The sequence below is a fragment of the Protopterus annectens genome, chromosome 13.part0 (assembly GCF_019279795.1).
Source record: "Protopterus annectens isolate FY-2018-M chromosome 13.part0, PAN1.0, whole genome shotgun sequence".
NCBI classification, from domain to species: domain Eukaryota; kingdom Metazoa; phylum Chordata; order Ceratodontiformes; family Protopteridae; genus Protopterus; species Protopterus annectens.
The window spans coordinates 573514264-573537781 of NC_056747.1; the positions used below are offsets into that span (position 1 = coordinate 573514264).

The 23518-nt window shown below is 39.1% G+C and overlaps 1 protein-coding gene across 1 annotated transcript in view; it reads right to left on the reverse strand.

Annotated features, from left to right (window-relative positions):
• The window catches only part of ASL (argininosuccinate lyase), a 368527-nt gene that overhangs the window by 244051 nt on the left and 100958 nt on the right, over nucleotides 1-23518 (reverse strand). The window contains exon 4 of the mRNA XM_044054865.1: nucleotides 8742-8825. Within this exon, the coding sequence (XP_043910800.1) occupies nucleotides 8742-8825 (84 nt within the window). The remainder of the gene's footprint in view (nucleotides 1-8741; nucleotides 8826-23518) is intronic.

Genomic DNA, 23518 nt, shown 5'->3' on the forward strand with positions numbered 1-23518 from the left:
CAGACATGATCTCCTCTTGATGAAGCCAAACTGTGTGGGATCAAGTATTCGGAGGTTGCCAATGCCTTTGTTAATGAGGTCCATGATAATCTGTTCCATGGCCTTGCAGATCTGGCTAGTTAGGCCGATGGGTCTATAATTTCCCAGATCGGTGGACGCTCCACTTTTGTGTAAAGGGATGACAGTGGCTGTCCTCCACTCAGATGGGACAAAGCCAGTACACAGGCTTTGGTTGAATAGGGTGCCTAATGGTGCTGCAAGTTCCTGCCAGAGTTCACGTAGGATGCATATGTGGGGGCTAGGAACAACATGCTGTTTTGAGCATTGAATGGTTAACTGTTTGATTAATTATTCATTTAATTGTTTAATTATATACTTAAGGGCAATAAGAGTGTTGAATGTAATAATAAAAAGTCATCATGTGATGTATAAATTATTCCCTTGAAGGCCATGGGTCAAGGTACCAGGAAGCATCAGTAAACTGTTGGCTTGAATTTATTTGGTCATTGTGGTTATTTCCAGCATACTTTGGTTTTTCATGTAGGATGCAGCCTGGGATATTATCGGGTCCTATGGAGGCTGTATTTCTTTTGCCTTTAAGAGACCAGTGATGACCTGTCCCCTAGATATAAGGGGAAGGGGGCAGGTACTGGGGATATCCTGATTTACTGATGAGGGGACAGAGGGGCAAAGTTTTTGCTGACTGTCAGCCAGCAGGTTTGCTATATCTATGACATTTGTATATGTGGTGTCCTTGACCACCAGCTCTGAACAGTTCTGGGCGTTTCCTTTGAGGTTGCGGACATATGTGAAGAAGGCCTTATGATTGTCTCTAGTAGATGTGGCCAATTTGGAATCGAAGTTTGCTTTGTAGGATTTCACTAGTGCTCTTATTTGCTTGTTCAGACTAATGACACACTGCTTCCAATTGGGCATCTGCTCCTTCTTGGTCTTGGACAGCAATTTTTTCCATTTGTAATAGAGTTTATTTATTGCAGATGTCCACCAGACAGGTTTACTCTTCCTTGGGGAGGATGATTTAGTCTTGTTGGGTATTCCTGATTCCATGCATCTATATAAATGCTCATACAGTGCTTTGATGTGGTTTTGGATATTGCTGCCAGTTCCTACAGAGGGGGAGGATGTGAATCTATTTATACCATCCCTCAGGAGGCTGTAATTGGCTTTGGAGAAGTTTTTATGTCTTGTCCTAGCTAGAAGGGGGTTGGGGGAGATGGTGACTTTGAAAGTGACCACTTTGTGGTCAGATCTTACCAGGGAGGATGACACTATAGGGATGCTGCAGTGGTTACCTATGTTGGTTAATACCAAGTCCAAGATATTCTCACCCATTGTGGGGGTATCAACTAGCTGTTCCAAGGCATTTGCATTGACAAAATCAAGGAATCTCTGGGCATTTGTGTTCTGGCATGAGTAGTTCTTCCAGTCTATGTTTGGGAAGTTAAAGCCACCCAGGATCAAGGTAAAAGGTTGAATCTTGATAGATTTGAACATGTCCAAATAGGCAGATTGGGCATCTTGAGCCAGATCTGGTAGCTAGCTAGGATTTGAATAGGGGTCTATTTTCAATGTTTGTTCAAAGTTAAAATGCATGAGTTAAAGCAAGTACGCAAATGTTCTTATGTTTTCAGACAACAACAGCACTAGTTTTCAGTTTATGCTTTTATCTGTGTTCAGGTAACACTGGCAAAATATATTCCTTTAGTATTAGTTTAGTTTCCAGAACATACACAACTATTTTAAATGTTCAGTATGAATATGTATCACTTCAATGTAAATTTCAGTAAAGGTTCAGAATATGACATTCATGCTTAGTTGTGTGTTCATATAGTACATTTCAGTCAAATTTCAGAATATAACAGTAATACTCAGTTATACATTTCCCCTTCACATTATTCAGTCATTACTTTTAAGGGTAAAGTGACAGAATTACATTACTCAGTCATTACTTAAGGGTAAAGTGACAGAATTATTTATAATAGGCTTATTAAGATAGGTTATCTGAAGAACAGGTAGTAATAGTTATTCAATTTACTCAAGGCGTAACAGGGTAGGCTTAATTTGTTAATTAATTTACAGATTATAGTGCACTTTTCATAATTATTGTATATTAGTCAGAAAGTTAAAAGAACACTAACAGAAAATGGAAAGGTATAGACCTGAAATACAGAGAGCATAAGTTTAGTAAACTATTACACCTCAAATATTTACAGGATATTTCAGACACAAATATAACAGGAAGACATCAATTACAGCACAAAGAAATTAAAAAAGGTAAATAAAACATTTACAGACACAAGTTAATACAGTATATCATAAGTATGCTTCAAGATCAGTTAGTAAGGTATCCCACTAGTGCTGACTTCAATTAATCTTCAGAAAATAGCCATTATGCTTGACAGGGTACACAATAAAAAAGAAAATGGACTAAACAGTACAATGTTTGAAGATTTAAACCAATGGACAACAGGAAAAGGTTTAATTTGCTATAAGAGAGAGACATCATGGTACAATAAGGCACCAGTTCATAAGGTAAAAAACAGACAATTGACAGTGCAATTTTACCATTACAGCATACAGAGACAGGGAAGAAAAATAGGCAGGGTTAACAGTCTGTACTCTAACTTAAAAGACTGACAGAGAAAGGTTAAGGATGTGTATGGTATTTTCTCCATGCTGTTCTGGAATGGCAGAGTTAAAGAATTACCTTGCCTAATCAGTTTTAGAAACCACAGAATTAAGACTGATTTTCAGAATAATGTGCAGGTTTTAGACATATCACACATTCATCAGAACTTGGACTTAAGGACTCTTAATGACTATGTGTCTAGGTAATAGGGTAATTACTTCAATCCAAACAGGCCACAAATGCTCAAGTGACACCTTGTGGTCAAAACTGAAATTGCAAGTTTATTTACCAGATAAAGAAAATTTATTTTCAGATTATGAGTCAGGTGGCATAAAGCCATACATTCAAATCAGATTACAGTAGTTAGCAATGCAGATATAACAACTACAAAAGAACGTCCCTGTAAAGTTTTGTCAGGGACCTCAGGGGGAGCTGTTAAAGTGAGGGTATTCTTAGTGAATTCACTATAATACATTAAGGTAGAATAATAGGGCTGAAATATACAGTCAGACTTGTATTTTCATGTATGCATTTAGTTTCAGGGAAAGACAACTCATTAGAAAAGAAAGACAAAGCATGAGATATTCAGAAATACAAAAATACAGAATGTTACTTTCTTAAGGGAAGGATGCACTTCCAAATGCTAGATTAGGCATATGTAAGGCAAGGCTTGAGAAATCAAGGCTAAAGAGGAGTGTAAAACATTACAGGTTTTTTGTATTATAAGAATATACTTCAGTCAGTGAAGTCAGTTAGTTCTGACTGACATACAGAAAAGATTAAATATCCAGCATTCCAGAAAGGAAGTTGGCTTTTGGACTGCAGAACAGACACGAGCCGGAGTAGAAGAGTCAGGTTAAATATTCATACTATTCGGGTGGAAAAGACTGTTTCAGTTGATATTATCAGTATACACATGCAGAAACTTTGGATATATTTATCAGCACTGTTACTGTTAACCAGCACTCCAGAATTTCTACAGCCTGTAATTGAAGACAGCATTTGGATATCTGAATATTGTAAACATCTAATAAAGCCTTATTAACTGAACTACACTGTTTGCAGAAGTCATTCCAAAAAGTTCAAATGACTTGGCCCATAACAGATGGAGACTTTCATTCCAGTCTCATTCTAGCTGTTTTCAGTTAATACTAGTCTTGTCAATTCTTTCACCTCTAATTCTATTATTTTTTAAACATCTCTTCTTGTGAAATCTCATACTCAGCCAGCTTTTTCTTCATTTCAACCTCTGAGTTTTGCAGTGCAGTCACCTCATCTGAATATCTGTTTAAAGTTTCATACATTTTTCCAGCTTTTTATTGTTTATGTTAATACACTCCACCAGTGTTTTGTTTACTTTAACCAGGTCTGTGTGCAACTGCTTTATACTTTCCTCTAGGTTACTGGAAGTCATGTCTGGGACTTGCACTAATTCTTAATGAACAACTGAGAACTTCTCCCAGTCTTTTTTTTCCTCACTTTTTGCAACTGATTGACCTCCAGGGTCCTTTATATTTCTTTTTTCCATGCATCCAGGCAGTGTACTTACTAGTCAGTTACTGAAATTTACCAAGAAATCTAGGTCCACTGGCTTTCTCTGCTATGTTTCTGCTTTCAGACTGGGAGAGCCAGAATTAAGTTGTTACTCCATGTGCAGCCATCTTGGAAGTCCGATTATAAAGTCTTTATGTCTATAATGGCTAAAAGAATGGAAAAGGGGTTGCCAAAATTGACAGATATAGATCAATGTGGTTTTGCGGAGGGGAGGCAAACATATGACATTATTAGAACAATATTATTAGACCACTGATGATCCAGGGGGAAGCAGAATGTAAGAAAATACCACTGTTGTTGGTGGGTTTAAATGTATAGAAAGCACTTGGTGGACTATGCTGTGATTTTATGAGTGGGGCAATGGAAGTATTTGCATTCCTTGATACAATAAAAAGGCTAATTAGGAGGATATATGTGGGACTGGAGGTGAATATTAAAATGGAAGGGTTCCTCTCTGATAGTTGTGTTTGAACCGAGGAACCAGGTTGGGGTGTATTCTTTCTCTTTTGTTATTTGTGTTATATTTAGAGCCACTGGCAAAGACAATAAGGGATTAAGAAATTCAAGGACACGTATGGTAATCAAGAAAAGTTGGCTTTATTCACAGTTATTATTTTGTACCTGCTAAAACCAAAAAAAGGACATCTCAGTGTTGTAGAACATTCTGACATTCTGAGACACTTTCAGTCCAGTTTCAGTTCTTTTTGGGATATAAAATTAGTGAAGACAAAACAAAGGCTATAGCTATAAACTATGTACCCACACATGAATTGATTCAGCAATACCCACATTTATGGGGACATGACAAAATAAAGTATTAAGGAATATTGGGTTAAAAATTAATCTGTTATGGTAGTTAAGGACATGTGAGAAGAGACTAAACAAAAGACCATACAAAAACTGAGAAATCTGGAAGACATATGTATGGCTCCCAAATATGCAACAAAGTCTGGAAAGTTAGGTTTTTTTTGCTTAGAAGAGTTTGCATAGATATGTTTATACCATAAGCAGACTCAAAAGAATTTTTCCTCAAGTAGATGGCAAATGTTGGAGGTGTGATTCGGAAGAAGTCAGACGAAATATGTTTTGGAAGTGTAATGAGCTGGTAGACTTAAATTCCTTACAGAATACGGTCAGAAATATTGGGCAAGCAAATGGGTGTAACTAGGGAATTTTTTTTTTGAGCTGGGATACAGGATCTGAATTGTCTACACATAGTAAGGCATTGCTAAGTTTAGTCTAAACCAACTGTATTTGAAATAGTGAATATTGTAACAGAGATAAAAAGAACTCAACGTGGGATCTTTAGAAATGTGTAGGAGCAAACCGCATGGAAAAAATGGAAATTGCACAAATAATACATGCAAAATAATGTTTTGGAGGAGGAGTGAGGTTTAAGTGAAGGCAGGAATTGATCAATGTATGTAATGTTGGATTGATGGTAATTGCATAAAAGAATATATATGATGTATAATGTTTGAAACTGAGAACATGTTAACACAGATTCTTTTTCTTTTATACAAATGTATGTTGCCTATGTCTTAAAGGATAATTCAATAAAGGTTTTAAAAAAAAATACAAAACTTTTTTGCTTAAGTAATTGAATCATTATAGAAAAAACTCCAGACTTCTGTACAGCCTGTCAATTGCAAAGTGGAAGAGGAACCAACTCAGAGAAGCTGAGCTCCCAAATTACCACTCCCTTCAGAAATTACTGTATTAAAGCAGATTCTTTCCATTTGGGAGATTTCTCCCTTCTTTGCATTTGCATGACTATGGAGTTTGTATACAAGTTTGAGAGGTGAGAGGCTTGTACCTTCACATGGGGGGTACAAGTGGGCCCCTGCAAAAAATATTTAGGAGTTCTTTCTTACACCGCGTTGCTTTTACAACCATTTTTAGTGAGTGGATTACTTTCAGAATTGTAACTTGACAAGTCATCGTGAAAGAGAACTTCTAGAGTCACAATGAAAATTTGCCTTATGAAATAATTTTACAATATACATGGCCAAGTGGTCTAAGGTGCCAGATTCAAGGATTAAGCTATGAAAACTATTCCTAAATAAATCAACCACAACATAGAGCTAGTGCTGGTTTGCTCTATACATTCATCCACTCTGTATCATTGTGTTTTGTTTTGTTTTTTTAATTTCTGGTTGTTTAAACAATTAAACTGGAGATACTTGGGGCAGACAATATAATCTAAAGTCAAATAGTACTACTTGAAGGTCCACTAATTACATTAGTTACCTGAGCTGTTTAAGGAATACAGTAACCCTGCACCATGGAATTATTGTCTGTGACAGGCATTTTCTACACAAGGCAGGATATGGAGATGCTAAATACAGCTAACATGGTGTTGGACATGCTTTTGATGATAAGCTATTTCTGCCTTTGTTCTTTTGCCACCACATATATGCTGAAGTACTGTATATCAAGTGGATTAAGCCCCAGGTGAGGAAGTGTTTGCTTTTGTAATGTCCTGTATAACTAGTTGTTATAGTCAACCGGGAGGGGGGGTACGCAGAATATATAAATATCATATGTGAACATTTGCATTTGTCAAAATTTAACTTGAGTGCATTTGGGCCTTGGAGGAATGGAATCTAGTGGGCAGTACACATTATAAGATTTTGAGTTTAATACTCCTTTAGAATAAAAAAAACAGTGTAGCAACTCATATGTGTGTGTGTAGTAACTAAAAAAATCCAAGAATCACACAAGTGCAGAAAACGACCCACAAACATGCTGAGATAAAAGCAAAGACCAAATACAAAATATAATGAAGACACACTCCTTTTAATACAGTTAAAGTTTTTTTGTCTCTGATAGCGTCAACCACTGGACTTCATTAGAACCGATAGATAACAACACAGCCCTTAGCTTGAGAACAATGATGAGGAGACATTTGTCCAGTGGATCCCAACAGCCAAGCAATCAGAATGATTTTATTTTTACTCCTGGTTACTACTCATAGGTCAGCTAATCAGTTCCACATGCAGGAGGATAAGGGAGGCTTACGGAATGTACATGACTTAGAATTCAGTGTTGGCCAAATATATACCTGGAAATGGTGCCAGTGGAAGTGGAAAGTGTGGCAAAGGCCCCAACACTGAAACTGCATCCAATTGACAAACTGTCTTCTTGTGCAACTACTTGACCATTTTTACCATGTGATAAACAGTGTGGAACTGGTAAGGCCAGGACCCAAAACAAACATAGGAGAAATTGTAAGAACAATGCTTCTTTGAGCCTGAGCTCAGACCCTGAAACATAACAGATTTCAGGGATGTTAACTTACTGCAGCAAGCAAGAGGGGGCGATTGTATTTTGGGTCTTACTCCCAAATACAAGTGATGGGATGAAGTACGTTTCTAAGTGACATTAAATTTATCCATAGATAAACAGCAGAACAATGACCTCTACATAAAGCATGTCAGAATGGTGAGCCTGACTTTTAAACAGAACTATTGACAGACTTGGTATACATTCCAAGACCCCTAAGTGTTGCCTTTTGTACTCCTGTATGGTTTCTTTGGAGATGGCCTCTGGTTAGCTGTTAAACAAGGCTCTCTCCATTGTTGCCATTTTCTACGTTTTGATTAAGGCCTTGAGCTTCTCCTTTAGCTTTAGTGAATTGAGTTAGGGGTGATATTTTGGCATATGCAGCAGCTGTACACAGTCTAGCTGCAGTACCAGTCAAAAATGCAGTCTTTCTGTTATGACAAGATCAGGTGATTGCAGCTTTAACTGTAAGGTTTTACTTTATAAACATCAAACTTAGAAATTCTGCAACACATTTCCTGCATTGGATGGAGATCCAAACTGCACAAGTGGCTAGAAGGATTTGGAAGGCCTGGGAGTGGGTAGCCCCCTTACTGCAAGTACAGAGACATTGGGTGGGCTAAAGAGGGTGTGCATGTGCTGCAACTGTGGAAGTTTGAGAGTTTAAGAAGAATTATGTGTCAGTGAGTAAGATGGATTAATCCACGTGTTCTGTATGCAGCAGAGTGCCCCTCTGAGTAAGACCTCAAGTCTGTAATTAAGAAAGTAAATATTTTGTAATATTCATTTTCCATTATCAGGCTCACAGCTAAACTGATGCACCTTAGCATTACTAGATATAAATTTGTTCCAGGCATGTTGTTAAAATAACTATTCGGACACAATTTGTCATAACTGAGATCTGCACAATTCACTTTTATTTAAAATAACTTTAGCAATCTTCTGAATGTATGGTGAAAAAAATCAGAGTACATAATCAGTGGATGGTACAAAACTAAAGACAGATTATTAATATATGGCTTTTTTAAGTTAAAATTAAGCACAAAATTAACAAGACCTGATGTCTTCCCCTCATCGATATCAGTGCCCTTGCTGCCCCTATCACATGCATTTTATATACAAAAAAATGTTCCTGCCTAACTTAATAGATATGAATTATCACAGTCTAACCATGTGAAGATAACCATCACTTTATTATGAGCCAGTACCATTAATTCCTCTTTTGCATTAAACTACAAACAGATGTTTATACCTTAAGTCGACGCTCATTGGCAGTGTGAATGTCTTCATCACTATCCTTAATAACAAAGCTGCCTTGCTTCCACTCCTCATAGATCTGTAACACAGAAATTTATTGCAAACAGTTATCTGTATTACCATAAGAGTATCCTGTTTTTCAAAACAATGGTGTATTACCAAAAATTGTAAAAGTTCCAGTCTAGAAAGCACATGGCCAACACTACTTACTTAGATATCTACTTATTTTTACAGGTAAGCAGAATGGACAATATAGGACAATTTAAGCCATGAGATGAATACTAAAACTAAATCGGGTACAAGAGAACTTCAGATACTGGAATATACTTCTCTGATGTCAAGGAAATGTAGAGGGCCATTTGCTGACCAAATTTGTTCATGACTGTAATATGGGTGCTATTACTGAATCCCCCTCAAAGATGTTGATATCCTCCAGGAAGGTCTGACACAGACAAATAACTGGTGCCAGAGCCATGGCCTAAGACTCAATACAGAAAATGCATAATGTCTACCCTTTGGGAAGATGACTACCCCTGCAAATTACAACATTGATAACATTCCCCAAGAGTAAAACTAGTGGTAAGGGGCTTGGGAACTTAGGTTGACAGTAAGGCATAGCATCTAGATCTAATGAGATCATACTCCTACTATACTCAGCCCTTACTAGACCAATAACATAGTACATTGCAACCTTCGACATGTACCTGACCAGCCATTTGCAACAACTGGAACGGTCACAGAGGTTCCTCACTAAAACAATACAGGGTGTAAATAATATGTCCAAAGTGGACTGCCTCAAAGCCCTGTCCTCATTGCAACCTTCGGCATGTACCTGACCAGCCATTTGCAACAACTGGAACGGTCACACAGGTTCCTCACTAAAACAATACAGGGTGTAAATAATATGTCCAATGTGGACTGCCTCAAAGCCCTGTCCCTGTACTCAGTCTCATGCAGACTACTGAGGGGCAATCTATGCCTAACTTACAAAGTATTCTCCGATCCAGCCTTGATGGATCTGCTACACATTTCACAAAACAAACAGTACTAGAATTACCTGATCTAAGGATCTAAACCTTGTATGTGACATAAGCAAAACATGTTGGCAGGAAAGGTATGTGCTTCAGAGATCACCCCTTCTCTGAACAGGCTTCCCATTCATGTGAAACAGAGCACTTCCCTAAGCCTATTAAAATGTAGTTTGGACAAATGGATGGGAAATTGTAAAAATTCACCCCTGGCTTGTCACCTGTGGCCCTTATGGACCGAGAAAGTCTGTACATATCCTTAGTCAAAGGTATATACCAAAGCCACTCTATTCAGTGGGCACTGATAATTGGGAAAACTGGGGCATAAATGGCTAACCTGAAAAAAGTCCCTACGGCCATTAGCCTAGTAACCTCCTATGAGGTACATCAAAAATACAAAATTATGCAAAATTAAACCGTGAAAAAGTTATGACATATTCAAATATGACACTACTTGCCAAATGTCATGGTGTTCAATATTAATTCTAGGGAGTGTCATAACAGCATGGAATATGGTGGTCTAATCCTTAGGTTCTGACAGTAAGTCAGAGGTTAAGTTATACATTGTCAGCTAAAACCTGCCAGTTAAGTCTCCAACTTACTGCCATGGCTAACAAACTCCTTAGTGTACCATTTACTAAAATTTAGTGAAAGCTGGTTGCAATGGAACACACTGCAAAAATCTGAGAGAAAGAACAGCTTTTTCCAGCTGCTCAACCGGGAAGAAATGTTCAGCACCAAGCCTGTGTATCATGTTGCCGATATGTCTTCAAGAATATGGAGTCATCTCCTGCAGTCATTTTGCACAAGTGTCATTCTAATAGTCCCCATACCCTGCAGGACATGATCCCACTCGTAAGGGCCATCCAGCTGCACCAAGTCAGAAAGTAAGGCTTCACAATATGTTATCCCAACACAATCCATATGTATGAAGGCTGGTTCCTGTATGGTATCCTAACTTATGAAACAACTGGCAACATTTGATGCCAGACTTCATAATTTTGAAAAAACAAATAACTAAAACAATGTTTGAGTCATTGCCCTGCCAAAGTATCTATTGGATCACAGCCTCAAAGCATCTTGGAAAAATACAAGAAAGCTGTTCCCTCCCATCCTGGAAGGTACCAACAGAATCATAAGCACGATCCTATACAAGCAAGGTAGATCAAGACCGCTGGTGTGCCAATGCTTAAAGAGAAGGTACTGGGCTAAGTATAAACAAAGATAAACTGAAATTCTTTTTAAAGCGCACCCTGCTTAGCTAACCTAAAATTACTGTAATCAGATGCTCAGAAAGTGTGATTCCCTCTCTAGGAGTATAAGAATCTTGATTTCAGAACTGATCTTGAATTCCAAGCAACACTCTGTGCAGAGAAGGAAGTCATAAAGATCCTATTGATTAAGCAAGAGAAAGCTATGACAAGTATTAAAGATTTTGGTCAGGACAGTGTTTACTACATCCACCCCCAGCAAGTTTAAATAGGAGTACTGACATGACAGGCCCAGGTCCAATTACCTATGGGGCAATCCATGACCAAGTCTACTTCATAATTTGCAAAGATATCATGGGTTGAAGCCCTGTCCATTGTTAGACAAAGGCACAGTAAGACTGGAAACTCAAAAGAGGATTCCTGCAGCTTTCATGAACAGATTTTCAGAGGAACTGGATGGGCCTGTTCAAGTATGTGTGCGCATGTGGGTATATGCATGTGTGGCTCATTTCAGGACTAGAGATCTTCTATAGAAGCAGACGCCCAAGACCAGGTGCTAGCAGAAAGCCTCGAGGCTACAGATTCATTGATGAGTGCTTTATATGATTGGAGGCCATTCTTTGAGACAGGGTCTACTAGTTGTATTCTTTACAATACAGGAATAAATGTCAATCACACAACTTGACTTTTGACACTTGCTATGCAGCTGTCATTTAATGCTAGATATTAGTTTAATTGCAAATTGTAACTGTCTTGGTTAACACAACATTGCAAAGAAGTGGTCTTGAGTCCCCCACCCCTCCACACACACACACACACACACACACACACACACACACACACACACACACACACACACACACACACACACACACCCCTGGATGTACCACCAGTGGTGTTAGTGAAGCCTTTACTGTTACAGCACAGTATACAAAGTTGATTCTAATTTAGTTTGGCATTGTTAATGTTCCTTTGTTTGGTTTATGTAGTGTTAGCTCAGAAAGAAGTTTCCACATCCTGCTTACAGGCTGGTCTTCCTCAACTTGTGAGCTCATGCAGGGGTGAAAATATTATGCTTCATTAAACTCTGCTTTACTTAACTGTTTTGGATTTTACAGTTTACAAATGCTTTGTTAGTATTAATAATTCTGTGCCGTGAAAAGCTTTTATATTCCCTAGACATAGTTATACTCTTTGAAATCTGGAAACAGGCATCACCAGCTTCATCTGCATATCTTTTTGATGTTTCAGTCTGCGTCTGTACTTAATAGTTAAGAATGAACCTAGTTTATAAGTATATTAATTCATTTTTCCAATCCTCGTTTTATCATTTTTAAGGATCCAGCACAGTCACAGCCTCTCCCAACACTTAAGTATAAAACAGAGTACTATGCTGGATGGGATGCCACTCCATTGCAGTACACAGACAGACCAAGACAAACAGACACACACAAAAAAAAACATGACAAGCTGTTTAGAGGGTCAAAATATCACTTAATCACTGGTCTGCATGTTTTTGAGATGTATAAAGAAACCGGACAGCCTGACAAAAGCTCACGGAAATGCATGGAGTATATGCAAACTCCATACCACAGGTATGCCACCTGCAATCTAAAAGGGAGAGGTGCGGTTAATGTTCTGTAGTCTTAGTCATCTTCTTACTTTTGGCTTCACCCCAAGGGGCGTTAATTTAATGTAGTGATTCTAGCTTGAAAGGTGAGGCGGATTGTCAGCTTCATGAAAAAGAAGAGAATGTAGTTGCCATCAGACGCATGCATGCCAAGGTAGTGTTAAGACTAAACCACAGGTAATTGGGCATAGAGCCAATGTACTACTAGTAAAAAAGTCAGAGTGGTTTATATTTTATTTCTTCCCTGGGAGAAGGTTGATTTGCCATGTCAAGTACAACAGCAGCATTTACTCTTTGGTTACATTTATGGGTCAGACACTGAGGACACTTCTTACATTTTATCTCATCATTAAAGGGATGATTTTACTACAGCTTTACCTGATAGCTTTAACAGGGACTCTAGGCAAGCTAAGAATGTGATACAAGACAGGCAAAGTTAGGCATGTCATCGAGACACCACCACTGAAGTGCTACAGAACTTAAATATACTTCCTATGATTTCTTGATTCAAGCTAACTTAGCTTATTACTAGCTACCAAAAACCTGATTCCATTTACAAAAAAATGCAATGATCTCCCCCCACACACAAACACATTCCTTAGCTGACCATGCCCAACCGACCAGGGACTTCAAGATATACCAAATAACCCATAGCGGTAGAAACCTGAAATTAAATGACAAGCTTAACCAATTGATAAGTACAGATTTGGTAAAGTAAAACATAGTATGGGATATTATTAGCTTCTGAGACTTGTTGGTAGTTGGGCTGCAAGCTCAGTTAAAGGGTTGGGAGTGCTCACAGGGCAGAAAAGGGCAGTATAGAACAGTCACTGAAAATGGAATCAGCAATATAACTTGAAATGTAAATAACACAAGCCACCTGAAAACACCGTCTTGTCAAAACGTTGACCTTGCCTTGAAATAGGAAAGATTTCAGCAGTTAATTATAGACAAAGATTATTTGTCAAGTAGATAATAATCTAAGAAATACATCACATACAGTCTGCAGAAAAATAAGATGAGATACTCGGTTGTACTATATAACAACTAAGTCTCTTAGATACTGCAAACCAATAAATTGCAAGACTTTGCTAGCTTTCACATTAACCTGCTCAGTCTGAAAGTCTGAGGGACACAAGACTCAAAGGCTTTCCCATTTACATATACCACAAATCAACTAGGACTTGTGACGTTTCCTGAATAGTGAAATAACCTGGCAAACTTTACTGTTGCATTTGGAAGCTTATACTGTAGGAAGGCACCAGGAGTGGACAGAATCATCTCAGGTTCTTTGGCTTAAAAAGAAGAAGTTCACTGTCTTGTTATCTCTGATCCCTATCGAAATTATCTAATCAAACCCTCAAGTCAACTCAGTGCATTATCACTTAACCAGTAAATAAGTTAGGAGAAAAACAGCTACAACATACTAAAAAAAAGTGTGTGTGTGCATATATACCGTAATGATACTAGTTTAAATAATTTACATTAATTTAAGAATAACAACAATTGCAAAGTGAAAACAAATCAGTATCGTAGAATTATAATGAAAGAATTCAAATGAAAATATTGCTAAGAGCAAGGCAGGACTTAGAAAAGGGAAGGAAGGATGGAAGGAAGGACTTCCCCAAGAATGCTTTTTATTATTGTCTAGGCTCAGTCATCTCAGAAATAAATCACTATGGCATTTTTGAACACTGAAAGGGCCTCCGATAGCCTAAAACGGCTATTACCAGCAATATTCTTCTGTTGGTGTCAATGGCAATATATAACAAAGGTTTTCATGTAGTCTACACTGATATTCAAGGTCACATGCTGTTAGTCATCTACGTTTCTTATTCAGAGAAGCACAAGGCAAATGTGATCCTTGCCCCTTTGGTTATTCTTGCTGGGAACCAAGCCAATCACTCAGCACAGGAGTAAGAGGGCAAGGCCCTGTGCTCAATGTTAAACTTCAGGTATATGTAGAAGGAGAAAGTATGTTATCTACCAAAAACACTATTGTAAGAGGTACTGGGGCTGTATGCCTCCTTGCTGGGTCTACTGGCAACTATATAAAGTACAGTTTTGTACCTACCATAAATGTAGATGTCCGATAGGTATGCATCTGCAGTCCTAACATATGGGTTGTCCTGCCTCAGGCAGCCCTTCGGTCGGCCGGATTCCAAAGTCTGGGTCTGGCCTCGGCTGATGTCGCACTTCACCCGACATCATAGCTGCTGTTTATTGGGTATAAAGGCATCAGCCGATGCCATTTTCCTCAGTGTTTCTTGCCCCAGATGCCAGGTGCCCTCTAGGAAGGCTAAATTTGGATAAATGCAAATAATTCCAAACGGTAGAGAGCAAACAATATAAAAAAAAATATATATATATATATATATATATATATATATATATATATATATATATATATACAAACAAATACACCATAATAGATTCCCCCAGCTAGCTAAAAGAGGGTAAATACCCTAGGAATACCACAGAGGGAAGGAGGGTGGGTAATCCTGACTGCAGATGCATACCTATCGGACATCTACATTTATGGTAGGTACAAAACTGTACTATGTCCTTCAAGGATGCATCTGCAGTCCTAACATATGGGTAGAATACCATAGCCAAACTGGGGGAGGAGGTACTAAGATAAAGATGGTGTAGTTAAGATCCCTTGCAAAACAGCAGTTGCAAAACCTGCTCAGGATCTAGAGTATAAAGGAAGATTATAATGCTTGGCAAATGTATGCACGGAGCTCCAAGTAGCAGCTTCTAAAATGTCTTTGGTAGCCACTCCTCGTAGGAAAGCTGTAGTGGTGGCTGTAGCTCTTGTGGAATGAGGTCTGATATTATCAGGAGTTGTCTTTCCATGAAAAGAGTAGCAAAATCGAATGCAATTTCCTATCCATTTTGAGATTGTCTGTTTTGAAATTGCTTTTCCTTGCATTCCTGTTGCATATGCTACCAGAAGCTGGTCAGTTTTTCTGCTGGTCTTAGTTCTGTCCAGATAGTAGCGTAATTGTCTGTGCACATCCAAGGTATGTAGCAGTCTTTCCCCCTGTTCTGTGGGTTGGGGAAGAATGTAGGTAAATGAATCGCTTGGTTCAATGATACTCTGGAGACCACTTTTGGCATAAAAGTAGGGTTAGTTCTCAGAGAGACTCTGTCCTGATGGAAGATAAGGAAGGGTTGTACTGCCATTAATGCCTGTAACTCAGATACCCTTCTTGCTGAAGTAATTGCTAGCAGGAAAGCAGTTTTCCCAGACAATAATTGTAATTCTGCTGTTGCTGCTGGTTCAAAAGGGGGAAGTGTTAACTTTTCCAGCACAAAGTTGAGATCCCATGTAGGTAAAGGTGGTTTCCTTGGAAGTTTTACATTTTTGATTCCTCTCAGGAACTGCCTGAGTAGAGGATGAGAGAAGACAGGAGGATCCATGTTGTATTCTGCTGAAATTGCTGATGCATGAATCTTAATGGAGGAGTAAGACAGGCCATTGTGGAACAGCTCTGCTAAATATTCCAGGATGTGTGCTATGTTTGCCAATGAGACATTTTCTCCCTTTGCTGCACTCCAAATGAGGTATCTTTTCCACTTGGCTGAATAAGTCTTCCTTGTGGAGGGTCTGCGTGCCTCCAGGATAATGTCCTTAACCCTCTGAGATAAACCTGGGTTATCTTGTTTTATGCAATATTCCAAGCAGCTAGCTGCAGTGTTTTCAAGTTTGGATGTAGGATCTTGTAGTTGTCCTGTGTTAGTAGTAAGGGACATAGAGGTAGAGGCCATGCGTGTGTCCGAGACATGCTTCTCAGTAGTGGGTACCAATGTTGCCTCGGCCAGTCTGGAGCTATCAGAATTACCCTTGGCTGATCCTCTCTGATCTTCAGTAGAACTTTGTACAGCAAGGGAAGAGGTAGAAATGCATATGCTGTCAGGTTTTTCCAGCTGAAGGAAAGGGAGTCCACCCTCCAAGCAAGTGGGTGGTATGCTCTTGTGCAGAATTTCTTCAATTGGTGATTGTGTGGGGATTCAAACAGGTCTATCTGTGGTAGTCCCCATTTCTTTGTTATGGCTTTGAAGATATCTGGATGCAGCATCCATTCGTGAGCATCCGTGGTAGTTCTGCTTAAGGTGTCTGCTAGAGAATTTTCTTTTCCTGGTACAAATCTGGCCTGAAGTTGAATGTTGAGATTCAGGGCCACATTCCACAGGTCCATTGCCATCCGGCATAGAGGGTATGAATGTGTACCTCCCTGTTTGTTGATGTACCACATGACTGTGGTATTGTCCGTCCTTATCAGCAGATGACCCTGTTGAAGGAGTAGTCTGAATGCCTGGATCGCATGTTTCACTGCCAGCATCTCCTTTAGATTTATGTGTAGATTCAGCTGGTCTTGGGTCCATAGGCCTTGTATACACTTGTCCAACATGTGTGCCCCCCATCCTAGGTCTGAGGCGTCCGTGGTGATGGTCTGGCTTGGATGAGGTTTGTGGAAAGGCAAGCCTCTGTTCAACTGACAGGCCTGAGCCCACCACAGGAATTCTTGCTTCAGGCATGGAATTATTGGAATCTGGGCTTCTAGACTGTGCTTGTGTTGAGACCATACATTCCTTAGGTACCACTGTAGCTTTCTCATATGCAGCCTGGCATGCGGAACCAATATTATGCAGGATGCCATGTAGCCCAGGGCTTGCAGGACTTTCCTTGCAGTAAGCTGAGCTTGTGTTGTTAATGCCATGAAGTAGACTGGTAGTTGCTTTTGTTTTTCTTCTGTGAGAAAAGCCATCTGAGTTGATGTATCTAGTTCTGCACCCAAGAATGTTATCCTTTGGGATGGTACTAGTCTTGACTTTTGCATGTTGACTGTGTATCCCAAGGCTTGCAACAGTTGTATGACATTTTCCAAATCCTTTGTTAATTTTGCCTTGTTGTCCACTTGTATTAGGCAGTCGTCCAGGTATGGGTAAATTTGAATTCCCTGAAGTCTGCAATGAGCAATTACTGATGCCAGGCATTTCGTGAATACTCTGGGCGCAGTAGATAAGCCAAAAGGCAATGCTGAGAATTGATAATGCTCTGATCCTGCAAGAAATCTGAGGTGTCTTCTGCAATCTGGTCGTATAGGGACGTGCAGGTATGCCTCCTTGAGATCTAGAATCACCAGCCAAGACTCCTTGCCCAGCATGGGAAGAAGCTGCTGGAGGGTCAGCATTTTGAATTTTGGAACAATGAGGTATGTGTTCAGTGCGGACAAGTCTAGAATAGGTCTCCATTGATTTTCTTTTCTTGGTACAAGGAAAAGCCTGGAGTAAAATCCTTGGCTTTGTTCCATGGGTGGCACCTCTTCCATAGCTCTCATCCTTAGTAAGTTGTTGATTTGTCTTAGGGCGTCTGTTTTTTGGCTTGGTGGTAGGTTTGGCATTCCTCTCTTTTTTGGTAGAGTGTGGAAGTGAAACCTGTAGCCCTTGTCTATTGTTTGTAAAGTCCATTTGCCTCCTGTAATGTAATGCCAGTTGTCGGAGAATAAGGCTAGTTTTCCGCCCAAGGGTGCTTCCAGTTGTTCCCTGGTAGGCGGAACTAGAGCCAAGTCATTGTGTCTGCCCTGTGGAAGTGGTTGTAGTTGATTCTGTGGCAGTACTTCTCTGGTTGGTAGGTTGCCACTGACGTCCCCTGTAGGCACCCCTAGATTGACCTCTGCCTCTTGGGCGTCTATTTCTGCCTCTCTGCGCTCTGCAGTTGTCTGGAAAGGACCAATTCTTCGAAGGCCAATTTCTGCTAAACCTCGGAGGTTGGACCTGTAAGAAATCCTTGACTGTTTGGACAGATTTTGCTTTTTCTTCCACCTTCTTTAGAACCTCCTGTGCAGGGGAGCCAAACAAACTTTGTATCTCCATGGGAGCATCTAGGAGTTTTGACTTAACATGGTCTGGTAAGGATTGTTCTTTTAACCAGGAATGCCTTCGAATCACTGTTCCAGTCATAGCTGATCTAAAGGAAGCCTCCAGTGCATCATAGCCACATTTTAAGAAATGGTTACTGACCTGCTGAGAGTTATGTACCAAATCCTGAAGGGACTTACGGTCTAAAGGTCCAGGAGAAAACTGTTTTTTATTTAGCTGGTCTAACAAAAATTCCTGGTACTGAATCATGTGAAATTGACAGTTCAAGGCCCTGGCCGAAAGAGTAGCAGAAGTATAAACCTTTTTACCCCATCTCTCTAATGCTCTAGATTCCCTTTCAGAGGGAAGAGGGTTTTTGGCAGAGGCAGCTGCCACACCTTTAGGGCCCTGTGAAATGGTTTCAGGGTCTGCAACAGGAGCCTTATACAAATGGTAGTGTGTGTCCGGGACCCTGTAATATCTGTCTGGCTTGGCAGGGGCCAGAGGAAGAGAATCAGGAGCAGTACAGGCATCATTATATGCATCATCAACAACTGTTAGTACTGGCGGAATGGCTAGAGGCCTATGCTGAGGTAAGTGTAAAAAGGTCCTTAGCCTTTTCCTTGAATCTGAAAAATCCTGGCTCTGCCATTGGAAGTGTTCCCTCATAGCATGCAAGGTTTCCCCAAAGGAAAATTCTTCAGGAGGAGAAGCAGAAGGAATGGAGTCTTCTGCATCAGAATCCTCATAAGGAGAATATGGGCCTTCGTGAGGGTCTGAAATGTCTGAGTCATCTGAGGAATAATCTGTAGAGACAGGTTTGGGGGGTTCAGTCCTAGGCCTCTTGTCTGGAGGGGGCTGAGAGGCCCTGTCTAGGTGAGGTTGGGATCCTCTGATCAAAGAAATGAGATCCTCAGCCAGGCTGAGTATTTGGGAACTAGAGGTAGGCCTATGTGAAGGAGTTTTGTCAAGGGAAGCTTATTTAAACTGTAGATTCACTGTCTTGTTATCTCTGATCCCTATCGAAATTATCTAATCAAACCCTCAAGTCAACTCAGTGCATTATCACTTAACCAGTAAATAAGTTAGGAGGAAAACAGCTACAACATACTAAAAAAAAGTGTGTGTGTGCATATATACCGTAATGATACTAGTTTAAATAATTTACATTAATTTAAGAATAACAACAATTGCAAAGTGAAAACAAATCAGTATCTTAGAATTATAATGAAAGAATTCAAATGAAAATATTGCTAAGAGCAAGGCAGGACTTAGGAAAGGAAAGGAAGGACTTCCCCAAGAATGCTTTTTATTATTGTCTAGGCTCAGTCATCTCAGAAATAAATCACTATGGCATTTTTGAACACTGAAAGGGCCTCCGATAGCCTAAAAAGGCTATTACCAGCAATATTCTTCTGTTGGTGTCAATGGCAATATATAACAAAAGTTTTCATGTAGTCTACACCGATATTCAAGGTCACATGCTGTTAGTCATCTACGTTTCTTATTCAGAGAAGCACAAGGCAAATGTGATCCTTGCCCCTTTGGTTATTCTTGCTGGGAACCAAGCCAATCACTCAGCACAGGAGTAAGAGGGCAAGGCCCTGTGCTCAATGTTAAACTTCAGTTATATGTAGAAGGAGAAAGTATGTTATCTACCAAAAACACTATTGTAAGAGGTACTGGGGCTGTATGCCTCCTTGCTGGGTCTACTGGCAACTATATAACAGAAAACTTTTTAATATTCCTGCCATAGCATCTAATATGTGGGACCCTCCAGTGGAGCCCCATAGGCCATTTCTCATTATAAAGATTTCCCCCAAACTGTCAGAGTAGAACAAAATGAATTTTACAGAGAGCTGGAGGAGGACTTTGCCAAGTGGTCTCACCTTAAAATGTGAGCACTGGGGAGGGTCTCAGCCATAAAGATAACTTCCCCATCAAACATCCTTTATCTGCTAGGATACCTCCCTAACCTAACATTATTATTTCTCATTCAGAAACCAAAGGCTAACTAAACCAAATTTCATCCTTATGAAAATGCAAAACCTTGAGCAGAATAAACACAACTAGTTAAACTCAAACAGTATTTTTTCAAACACAACTAACAGAATTCAAAAACATTATTTTTATGTACATATGTAGGACTCAAGCCCCGCCCCCCCCCCGAACTCCCACACCCAGTCTACTTAATTATTCTAATTTCAGAGTTGGACATCTTTGAAAAAAAAATTATTTTCCTGAACTTGTGCAGCCTCTAAATGGGAATCTTTCATCTGGTGAGGTCCTTTTAAGTTTATGATTATAAAATGCAGTTTAATTGCAATATGGCTTTTTGAGTGACACTAGCATTACCAGAGTGCCTAGATGAATGTAGGGTGATCAGTACATTTATCTGGAATGAGCAACTGCCTAAAGTCATTAGATTATGATTAGGAGCGCTTCTAGGTAATTTATGGCAAAGTCTCTGATCTAGTAAGTTATGTCTTTTCATGTGCTATTCAACTGTTGAGAGTGTTTAGAGTCTAACCTTAAACAAGTCCTTTAGCTAGTCTAGCAAAAAAAAAAAAAAAAAAAAAAAAAACCTTACCAAGTCTCATCTACAAAGAGCCCACCTGTTACATTGGTATGGAATGCTTACCATCTAGATCAACATAGAAAATTGGATGGGCAGCCTCAAAGTGTCCTCTGGTCTATATTGTCTTGCTCTACTTGAGGCTGGAGGTAACTTCTGAATGTTTTCTTGGCTAGGTTTGCAATTAAACGCCGAATGATTGACTACAACTTATCTACGAACCTATGGTAAATTGGTAGGGAATTCCAATTTATTTGGAAGAGTGTAGATAACAGGAGGCAGCAAAAACCCACCCATCAAGAACACAACAATAAAATGGCGGATGGAGACGGACAAAATAATTTTGTTTTTGGCAAACCTAGTGGTTCCAGATGAGACTTTACTTGAATTATTTAGACATTTATAGCACACGTATATTCTTAATTATAAGCAGTAGGGATGCCTTCATTGGCAACAGCTTTTGGATAAATGTTCAAGACATTTTGGGATCCATAAAGTAGGTTTACCTACTAAAGGTTGGCACAGGTGAGAATTTCCCTTTTTAAACTGAGACACCTCTCTCCCAGTCTCCTGACCAGTACCTGTGCTGCCAGTCCATAAAAGCTTATCACCTGCATGCACTGTGCAGTTACCCATGGGAAATGTTTTGTGAACAAAAACAAGACCTCACCATGAGCACTGCAACAATACATTGCCAAACAGGAAATTTAGCTCTTTTAATACTCAGTCCTGTAACCCCTACCCAGCTTTGTCAAAGTTTGTTTTTGACAAGATTACTTGTGCTTTGCCATATCAAATTGTAGACTGAAAGTGGAAGTCTCCAAATTAATTTTCTCCATTAGTTCAAGGGATTACATTAAGCTGTTTACACCAGAATTGTTAAGTTTCATATTGCTGTGAACTTTGACTTGTTCATACAAGTGGCTGAAAGGTAATTAATGTTGACATACAGAAATATGAGACTTGTGTTGGAGCATATGTTTTGAAATGTTGATGTCAATGTGTTTATGGTGACATTATTAATAAAAGTTTTTTTTTAAATGTTTCAATAATACTATAACATTCATGCAGTCCTGACTACTTGCCTGTTTCAAACTCATTTTGCTTCCACAAAACATAACATTAAAACATAATTATCTAGGCAATGGGTTCCTCTTTTTTTACTCAAAATGCATTTAGTAAAAGAAACTAACTTTTCTGTATATAAGCTAAATATTCAGATTAGTATAATTCTGTAAAACATTTAGTTTGTCAAAGATGTCAGAAATAAATACAAATCATATAGAATACTTATTAAACATATTTACAAAATGTTTATAGGTAAACTATCGTTCTCTTTAAAATGGATGCTTCATCACTAAACCTGAGGCCTCTATAACCTGTTCAGTAAAATAGGAAATCCTAAAAATCATTAACCAACACACATAGACTTATTTTGCCAAATGAACATCTACACAATTCATAGCATTCAGCAGCTACAAGTTATTAACAATGGGACACATTATTTATAAAAGTAAGCAATGCTACAGTATACCTCTCAACTACTATGATTTAGGCATAGTGCTAGGACTTCAGCTCTCATATTTAGTCTTGTTCCTCCTAGATTTACTGATATTCTCCATAAAGTCAGACCTTCTTAACTGTACATACTTTATTAAATAAATTATGCTAACTGCACACACACACACACACACACACACACACACACACACACACACACACACACACACACACACACACACACAATCTGTGGTCGATAACAGTATTGAGATGCAGGCATTTCCCCAATCAGTGGTAACCTATGCCACCATTGCTTACTTGGCAATCTAACTCATTACAATTCTTCAAAAAACAATTAGACATATTGGCAGGTTCTAAAACCTTTTCTGTAGTGATGGGCTTTGTGTTTTAGCTGGCCTAGTGACCCCAACACAGTTTAACATGAACTACTGAATACTGTACATGCTAGACAATACAGATAACTGATGCATTAAAAAGCTTAAATTACAACCTTTCCCTCTCCCTTTCCTGCACACCAGGTAGCTGGTCAGACTTACAATGCTAAAGCACATCATGATGTAATGGTTTATATTCGTAACCCTGAACAGCCAAAATGCCAAACAGCACTAAGACATACACCAAAAAGTGAAACTGAAAATGGCGGTGAAATTGCTGTACATTGGGGACTGGAATTTTCCCCCTTCCCCAATGTAGTATGAGCTCAGAGTTAGTATATACAATATGCAAATGATGATGGGTGCAGGAGGGCTTGATCCCTGCATAGAACATCAGCTGAGGTTTTCTAGAATGGAAATTTTGATCTAGTGTTCATTGTAATACCATTTGGTGTTTTGGCTGCTTGGTGTTATGAATGTATGCCAATATAACACCCGACAACTCATAATGCTCTTGTGCTTGGCATATCTGTAGGATTAAAAATAGTCAATGCCAGTTCTATGT